The following is a 9788-nucleotide window of genomic DNA, read 5'->3' as shown; positions in this document are numbered from 1 at the left end:
GGGGGGGGGCGGGGGTTGGAAATGGAAGTAAGAAAATCTACTAAAAGGTAACTGCAATAAATCAGGCATCTACTCATAATTTTAAAAAAAAAATGTTACATATAGCAAACTCCCGTTGGCTATCTACTTTACATATAGTAATATGTTTCCTTGTTACTCCCTCCATACACCTCACCCTCTCCTGCTGTGTCTTAGGAAACTCAAACAGGAGCTCTGTATCAACCTAGAGGGGTGGGATGGGGGAGATGGGAGGGAGGTTCAACAAGGAGAGGAGATATGTATACCTATGTCTGATGCATGTTAAGGTTTGACAGAAAATAACAAAATTCTGTAAAGCAATTATCCTTCAGTTAAAAAAAAAAAAAGTGTGTAGAAATGGAGAAATGTGGTGATAGGGGAATTCTGAGAAGAAAAACAAAGGAAGGATCAGGAGTACACACTATCTGATTCTTCTTTAGGTTTTATCAAGTGCTGTTACCACATGCCTGGAAGCATGTATTATCGACTCCATTTCCATTTGCCAGAACAGGCATGTGCTTTGCTCTGGGGCTGCTAAGTCGCTTCAGTCGTGCAACCCCATAGATGGCAGCCCACCAGGCTTCCCCATCCCTGGAATTCTCCAGGCAAGAACACTGGAGTGTGTGGCCATTTCCTTCTCCAATGCATGAAAGTGAAAAGTGAAAGTGAAGTCACTCAGTTGTGTCCGACTCTGTGTGACCCCACAGACAGCCCACCAGGCAGCCTCCGTCCATGGGATTTTCCAGGCAAGAGTACTGGAGTGGGGTGCCATTGCCTTCTCCGTGCTTTGCTCAGGGTCACGCAGTTAAGTTAGTGGCGAGGGAGACATCCGCTCAAGGCTCCTGACTCCACATTCGGTGACTTCCTGCCCACCCCACCCACATCCCACCCTTGCAGACAGCAGGGTGGGGTGGCAGTGGAGAGGGGATGTCACAGCAAAGAGGGAAACAGGGAGGCTAGGGCCGGAGTCCCTTCATGCCGCATTTCAAGTGTTAGGATTCTCATCAGTGGCTGGAAGCATTATACTCAGAGAAAAAAATTCCCCACTGAAAACAGAAATTTCTGAGGGGCTCAGACCTGGTTGGTAAGGGAAGAGAAAGGAAGAAATTAAAATTAGGGTGCCCGGTAGAGAGGCAGTGGGAGCCACAGACAGTCCTCCCACTAACAGAAGACAAGAGCTCAGAGAAGAGACAGGAAGAAAGTATTTTTCCTGGGAAATTGGTAGAGCCAGAGTGATTGGGATGAGCTAAGGGCACAGTTATTTCTCCCAACTAGGATGAGAAAGGCTGGGCTGGTCAAACAACAGTGACTGAGTTAATGGAGCGACTGTGCAACGCAAGCTGGGAAGACAGCGGAAGAAATACAATCGTGCGTGTGTGAAATCAACTGAGGGGCGCCCGCTGGAGGACGTGTCGCCCTCCTCATCCGGCCACCAGCACCCACCTCTCTGCCATGTGATGGTGGAGGGGTCGATGTCAAGACGGGCAAATTTCCTCATTTCCTCTTCGGTCAGCGCACTCGGATCAGTCTTATTTATTCCCAGTCTCTAGTGGTTAAGAAGAACAAAATGCAACGGGTTTTAGAAGAAATAGAAAGCAAGATGTAATCAAATTGTCTCTACTTTTACTTCCTCCGTAACTAGGACAACCTTTTTAAAAACTAAGCTGAACTTCAAGTAAATTGCAGGTTAGGCCAACTCATAAATAAATGTCAGAATCCAAACACGCCCTAAATGGAAGACACGGATATTTGTAATTGTTACTGTTGTTTAGTCGCTTCGTCGCGTCCTACTCTTTGCGACCCCATGGACTGCAGCACGCCAGGCTTCCCTGTCCTTCACCATCTCCTGGAGTTTGCTCAAACTCTTAAAAGGTGACGATGCAGGTGACAATATACAAAGAACAAGTGTTGCATTGCCTGTTATGATCTCAGGTTATGTGGTCAACTCATGCTGTGCTCAGAAGGGGCATAAACGGTCTATCTAATTGATGCTTGAGTTCATTAATTCTTCTTTTCTGATATAAATCCCAATAATTTAAGTTTTATGTCTATGAGTTCAAGTCATTTCTATTTCCATTAGAAAAAAAATTAAAACTTTAAATGCATCTTTTTCTACAAAGGAAACATTTTAAGAAAGTGCTTTTTGATAGTATATAAGAGTGTCTGCCACATGCCAGCCATCCTGGTATGTTAAGAAGAAATACTGGGAGCTTAGTCCTGACTGTGGAATTTAAACTCTAATCAGAAGGATAAGAACCTGAGTAGACTGGTTCCGGGATGAAAAACATTTTTACTTTCGCTTAAGGGACACAGTCTGAGACTGCATGTCTTTTTATTATTTATTGTGATAAATTTTAGGGCTTTCTTAGGGCTTTCCTGGTGGCTCAGTGCTAAGAACGTGCCTGCCAATATAGGAGATGCAGGTTTGATCCCTGGGTCAGGAAGATCCCCTGGAGAAGCAAATGAAAACTCACTCAAGTATTCTTGCCTGGGAAATCCCATTGGACAGAGCAGCCTGGTGGGCTACAGTCTATGGGTTTGCAAAGAGTCTGACACGACTTAGCGACTAGACGAAAACAAAGTCTAAGAAAAGAATGTAGGAAACAGAAACTATATAAATGGTGGAGTTGCTGAGGATAGTATATTGTATATTGTGCATTCTCAACAAATTGAACTTGGTTTAGTAAGAAGCCAGGCGATAAATTTCTTAAACCCATTCCACCAATTAATGGTTGTAAATTAAAGTTATTTTTTCATTTCTGAAAAAAAGCAAGGGGAAAATCCATGATTCAAAGGATGTTAAGTAGCAAACAGCACCAGAAAATGGCAAAATGGATAAGAATTAAGAGCACATCCACAAATACAATCTTAATACCTTGCTGCAATAAAAAATGAAATAGATGAGTTTTCAAAGGCTTCCCTAGAAAGTTAAAACATGTTATGGAAAAGACTCTTGGCCGTCCTCATTTGTTGGTTGACAAGAGTTCTCAGCAAAGTGGTCCTCTCATTTTATAGATGAAGAAGCTGACATCTACAAGCGAGAACTAATTTGTTCACCAGCTTTTTGGTGCAGGATCCAGGCCTCAGGCATCTAGTTCCATGCAATCTTTGCTACACTGTTCTGCCTTTTTAAGAGTTTTATATATATATATATATAAAATCTACTTTATATATGTGTATGTATATATATATGTATAAGGTATCTGAAAACCAAAACTCAAATCAAGTTCAAGATTTCTGGTTTCAATTTTTTGATTTGTTTCCAGGGTATTTTTTTGTTAAAGAACCATTAACTGGAAACTTACTTTCAGCCGAGCAAGTTGAATTTTTGAAAATTCTCGAACACCATTCACTGAAGGAACCAGTCGATTATACAGGGCCTAAAAACACAAAACAAAAACAAAACTCACACAAGTTTAAGGGCCAACCACGAATGTGGACAATTTACAGAATATGACACAGTTCATTACATTTATAACTAAACTGTTTGGATTAGAGACCCTATTAAAATTCTTGGCTAATGTAAACAATTTAGACTTAAGTCCTGTCATTTTAATAAATCTCAACTAGATCTGAAATAATGCACATTGTAAAGAGCTTGCATGAAAATATATTTCTTGATCTACAGCCTTTTAACTATCAAATTAAAAATTATCTCTATAGCTGCCTTTAGCTTTAAGAACTCACTAGAGAGTCGGTTTAATTGGAGGATGTCAGGACTTTTGTGAAATATGCCAAAAATTCCCACTTTTATCCACATCCTATGTCTATGAGGAACTGGCATCTATGAGGAATTAGCATCTGGTACTGTGTCCCCTGTGTGAGCTACATCTCAGACTGTACACCCTCAGCCAAAAAGGAGGTCTGACATGTTTAACAGGGCATTGAGACCAGCTGCCTCTAACATGAGAATCTTAAAAAGAATCTCTCCAATCCCCTTAGTACAGACCAGAGATTATACCTATGGGCAAAACGAAGAGAATTTGGCTTAAAAAGTACAACTAGTAGAATTCTTTCATTAACTTGGCAGTGGTCAGAAACTCATTTGAGAATCAGACTGAAGTAGAGATTCTCTCCTTGAGAAGGATGGACACGTATCTAATTCACAAAATTTTGAATAGGATTTCAGACAACTTGGACACTCCAAAACTTTTTCCATGAACGCCTTAATCCAGAACTCCCAGGGTAAGATGCCCAAAATGGCCAATAAGGGGGCTGTCTCACCTTATCTGTTTGAGTGTTTTCATGCAAAATCCTTGCATCGATAGCGGCAGCCAGCAAATTATTGGCAGCAGTAATGGCGTGGATGTCCCCAGTAAGGTGAAGGTTGAACTAGAAAATGAAATGAAACATCTAACTTGCTTCAAACAACCATCTGCAGTATTGAAGAGCTTTCTGACTAAACAAAATAATATGCTAATTGCACACCCCTACAATGGTTAGGTATGTTTTACAAAGCCTAAATCAGAAAAACCAATGTCGGGATTTTCCACTTTTAAATCCTTCCTTTTTCAGGTTAAGAGGGGAACAATTCTGGTGGAGTTAATGATTGGTTTCCTTATTTTGGTTTTCTTTTTTTACGTACTTTTATGTACTGTTTTATTTTATTTATTTTTTTTATGTACTGTTTTATAATTAGGAAAATAATATCATATCAAATGTACTTGGCAACATCGCAGGGAACAAAACACACAGTAGAAACAGAAAAATACAAAATGTGACAGCCGAAGAAAGAGAAAAAAATGTATCACCATCACAACTTCATATTTCTGTTATTTTTCTTCTAATCTTAGGCGCACACATGATTATTACATGCAGAATTAGCATATTTGTAATCTGTTAACTTCTTTAAAAGCGTATTGTAGAGATCAATATCAAAAGATATTGGAAAACAACCCACATAGTTTCAAGTGCAATGTGACATTTACAAAGAGAGATCTTTGACTTAGCCATTGAAAGCTTCAATAAAGTCAGAAGACTGAAAAAAAAAAAAAATACAGGGTGTGATGGAAGAGAACAAAGCTTTTAAATGAGAAAATAGTACCAAAATGAGAAGTTGATATCAAAGATACTTTAAAAATCCCATGTATTTGGAAATTAAATGTCCATTTTTAGGAAAATTAGAAAATATTTGTCATAGTAGAAAAATGAAAAGAAAATTTATCAAAATTTGTTGCATGTAGCTATAGCTGCTCAGTGCAATTAAATATGATCTGGAACCTTGAATGAGGTATGAAAATAAATAATGGCGACTAGCATTAAATTTTGTGAAATTTGAACAAAATCTGTACTTTAGTTAATAATACTGCATCACATGTTAATTCCCTGATTTTTTTTTTACAACACAGTATTTCTTTATGTTGCTAAGAGAACCTTTGTATGATTTCAATACCTTCACACCATGAAATTTTTGAACCTGCTGTTATGCCCCTGAATATGTTCCAGTGACTCCTAGTTTATAGCCTATGGAACTTGTATAAAATTTGTATCCTACTGTTGTGTGAAAATTTTATAAATCTTAATTACATTTAATTGGTTTATAGTGCTTTTCAGGTCTAGTATATCCTTCTACTTCTCTGTATATTCATTCTATTAATTTTTGACAGTTTGATATTAAAACTCCAACTAAAAACCTTAATTTATCTACTTAAAAAATAACTGTACTACATCGTAGAACTATATGTAACTTTGTTCCAAGTTTGTAATATTTTCCAAGTCTCCTGTAAATGTGCTATCATATTTTCATAATTTAAAAAAATTAAGAAGTAAGCAAAGAAAAAAAAATATCTTGTTTGTGTATGGCTACTGTTCACAGGGGCTGTATAGTCATGCATATATAACAAAATTTTTTATTTAAGTTGCTTCCAGATTTTCACTTTTGTAAAGAAGCAATCATTTGAAAACACATACAAGTAGCTTTTTTAAAAAGAAATTAACTTCTGAACAAGTAATACAGGTACTCTAGCAGGCACTCTGCTCAGAGCTGAGGATGGATAGACAGAGAAGACACTGGAGGTCCTTGAATTCAAGAACAAACTGCCTGCGTTTCACCTACTCAGCTATCATAAGATAGCCCTGACTATCTTACACCTCCATTTGGCATAGGCACATGACAGTGAACACCAAGGCTATTTCCATCCTCGACAGCAAAACCCTCAGCTGCTCCCCAGGCTACATTCCTCACACTGCATCCCCACCCTGGCCCCAGCTCTGAAGATGCCCAGATTGTGAATATTACTCATGCCCCTGCAGATGTGGGGCCCAGGGCTCTTCTTTTCTGCAAAACCTCGGACTATTCATTCTCATTCCCACTCCCAATATTTAAAGAACAGCCAAAATTTCCCTCCAGTTTCCATGGTGCTGACATCTCCATGGGTTAAAACAAACAAACAAACAAACAAAAAAACAACTATTCCTTCAACTAAAGGCTTTCCAAGTGGTTCAGTGGTAAAGAAACCACCTGCCCATGTAGGAGATGAAGGAGATATGAATTTGATCCCTGGGTTGAGAAGATCCCTGGAGGAGGAAACGGCAAACCCCTTTGGTATTTTTGCCTGGGAAACCCCATGGACAGAGGAGTCTGGCGGGCTATAGTCTATGGGGTTACAAAGAGCTGGACACAACTCGGTGACTAAGTACAGACAGACAGGTTTTTGTCCTTCAGCATAAACAACAAATACCCCCTAGTGCTGGGCATGCTGCTAAGTGCTGAGGCCTGTGGGCTCCACCATGGCCAGGGGACCACAGGGAGGTAAACGTGGAGAAGGAAGAGATGTGTCGGATGGATGGAAAAGAAGCTGGATGTGTGAGCTGGGCAGAGAGGGCAGGGAAGGAAGGGAAAAACCTTCCAGACTTGGAACCAAGAGACGAGAGAGCAGGAATCCAAGGAGCTTGACAGGGTGGAGAGAGACAGTGTGGTTTGTGGGAAGTTGAGACGGCGGGTGGCTGGGGAGACAGCAGGAACACAGGCACACGGGGACTGGCTGTGCTGTGCTGGACAGACAGTGGTGGAGTCCCTGTTGAGACAAACACAGCAGGAAAGTAACCTGCTCAGACACGGGTTTAGGAAGTTTTCTTAGGACCTGACCCAAGAGACTGATGCAAAGAGTGGAACTGATGGGACCTGGTCATGGTTAGACCCAGGGGACCAGCAAGAGTTACGCGGGGTGGATTACGTGGGTGGAAGAAGGTGATCTTGGAGAAAAAAGAACTGACACCACTGCTGCTTTTGGACCATTCTTCCCTGGAACCATGGTCATCCCTCCATGGGAAACTGGTTTCAGGACTCCCGCAGACACCGAAAACCAGACACTCAAAGTCCCTTATGTCCAATAGGGTAGTATTGTATACAAACATACACACATCCTCCAGTATAATCTAAATCATCACGAGACTACTTATCATAAATACCCAATACCAAGTAAACGTTATGGAAATAGCTGCCAGTGTGCATTAAATTCAAGTTTTGCTTTTTGGAATTTCTGGAAAAAATTTTTTTTTCTGTTTTTAAGCTGCAACTGTTAAAAACCATGGATGTGGAACCTGGGGATATAGACGGCCGGCTGGATTTGATTTTGCAGTCTCAATCCACAGAGGTGAAGAGTCCAGCCTTCCTGAATTCAGCAGAATAACACATGGAGATATAGCTCTGCATCCTCTCACCCAGAACCCTGAGGTGGGTTTTGGGACTCAGAATTTTTTGGAATGCAGAAAGGTAGTGTGATGTACATAATCTATTTATAAAACATTCCAAGCAAGGTCCAGGTCAGCATCCATTAATCAAAAACAGTATTTCTGCAGAAAAATTTATGAATATTTACAACAAGCAGCATAGACAAAATCCACAAGAAGTTCCTAACAGTAAATGTCAGGTTTTGCTCCCAAATGAGTCATGCAAACACTTCTGGTTTTCAAAGCCTTTAGGACTTTGGGTTGGAAGATAAAGTACTATGGGTCTATAAGGTTCCAGGAGGGAAAAACAGTGATAAGACACGTATCTCTTTGAAATCTTACCTCCTCCATAGGGATGACCTGGGCATATCCACCACCTGCAGCTCCTCCTAAACAACAGAGCAGGTAGCATTTGAGATGAGTTGCCCAAGTACAGCTACACAGGAGCCCCAGGGAAACGGTTCCTCAAACCCAACAGGGAGGGATGTATCCCCAAGATGTAAGAAGTACAGGCACTGAGAAGCATTACTGGTATGGCAAAGGAGAACAGAAAGGGGGCATGTTCCCCCTATGTCCCGCTCTGTATTGAGGACTTTGAAGGACTTTGGTCTCTTTGTTTAGAAGAGGGTAAGCATAATACGGGCTTCCCTGGTAGTTGAGCTAGTAAAGAATTCACCTGCAGTGCAGGAGACCCCGGTTCAATTCCTGGGTCAGGAAGATCCCCTGGAGAAGGGATAGGCTACCCACTCCAGTATCCATGGGATTCCCATGGTGGTGGCTCAAACAGTAAAGAATACGCCTGCAATGTAGGAGACGAGGGTTCAATTTCCAGGCTGGGAAGATCCCCTGCAGGAGGGCATGGCAACCCACTCCAGTATTCTTGACTGGAGAATCCCACGGACAGGAGCCTGGTAGGCTACAGTCCACGGGGTCACAAAGAGTCGAACACCACTGAGCGACTAAGCACACAGCACACACAAGCATAATGTGGCAAATGTTGTTACACCAAATACGGGATTATTTCATTAATTATTAGATATGGCTATGCTTTATCTAAAGTGCTCATGTGGTATAGACGATCCTATTTACAAAGCAGAAACAGAAACACAGACATTGAGAACAAATGTATGGATACCAAGGGGGAAGGGGGGTGGGATGAATTGGGGGATTGGCATTGACACATATACACTATTGATACTGTGTAGAAAATAGATGTTAGTTTTCTAACTGAGAACATACTGTACAGCTCAGGGAACTCGACTCAATGCACTGTGGTGCTCTGATTGGAAAGAAGTCCAACAGGGAGGGGATATTTGTAAATACATGGCTGATTCATTTTGCTGTACAGTAGAAACTAGCACAGCATTATCAAGCAACTGCACTCCAATAAGAATTTAAAAAAATTTTTTTAATAAAATGTGCATGAATTTAAGTACCAAAAAATGTTTCCTAAATAAAATCTACCTGATAAACAGATTCACATATTATAGACTCTATCAGTTTATTCTAGTTAATAGTATGTACGATTTATCATAATGTTTATCCCTCAAAATAGTAAAGTTATCACATTAAAAAGACTTCTCTTTCCTAAAACAATACCCTGTGCATCCATTATTATTTTACAGTTTACCGTATTTTTATATACTATTTGGTCCTCACAACAAATTGGTAAGCCTAGTACTATATGCCTTTTACAACTGTGGCTCAGAGAGGTTATGACTGGCTAAAGGTCACACAGCAGTAAGGAAGATAGCCACAAATAAAACCCCAGCTTTCTTGTCCAAGTTTAGTGTTCACTGCACTACATAAAATACGACATTCTAAGAGTACTTAAAGTTAGGAATTATTAATACTTGTAACAGCAATATAAATATAATACTGCTAAAAACCACAAAGTACTGAGAACAAGAATTGTGGCAATGAATGCTGTTACAAAGTGAGCTGAAGAATGATTCACGATAAACCGATGAAAAAAGATGAGTGAACATGTAGGAGCCAGATCTCAGCACAACCACAGCCACAGAGGAACTTCACCTCATGCCCCAGTCCACAGTCAGCTTCCAGAGCTCCTGCAGCCCCACAAGGCAGCTCTGATGAGA

General features: G+C 40.5%; 1 protein-coding gene across 1 annotated transcript in view; it reads right to left on the bottom strand.

The window, feature by feature from the left end:
* Positions 1 to 9788, bottom strand: part of MTHFD1L (methylenetetrahydrofolate dehydrogenase (NADP+ dependent) 1-like) — a 178039-nt gene that overhangs the window by 123607 nt on the left and 44644 nt on the right. The window contains exons 12-15 of the mRNA XM_010840821.1: positions 8032 to 8078; positions 4243 to 4350; positions 3324 to 3398; positions 1462 to 1564 (exon numbers count right to left, since the gene is read on the bottom strand). Of these exons, the coding sequence (XP_010839123.1) occupies positions 1462 to 1564; positions 3324 to 3398; positions 4243 to 4350; positions 8032 to 8078 (333 nt within the window). The remainder of the gene's footprint in view (positions 1 to 1461; positions 1565 to 3323; positions 3399 to 4242; positions 4351 to 8031; positions 8079 to 9788) is intronic.

Source organism: Bison bison, unplaced genomic scaffold (assembly GCF_000754665.1).
Source record: "Bison bison bison isolate TAMUID 2011002044 unplaced genomic scaffold, Bison_UMD1.0 scf7180017864148, whole genome shotgun sequence".
NCBI lineage: Eukaryota > Metazoa > Chordata > Mammalia > Artiodactyla > Bovidae > Bison > Bison bison.
The sequence above is the reverse complement of the archived record's forward strand: the minus strand, read 5'-3'. Positions and strand labels throughout refer to the sequence as shown.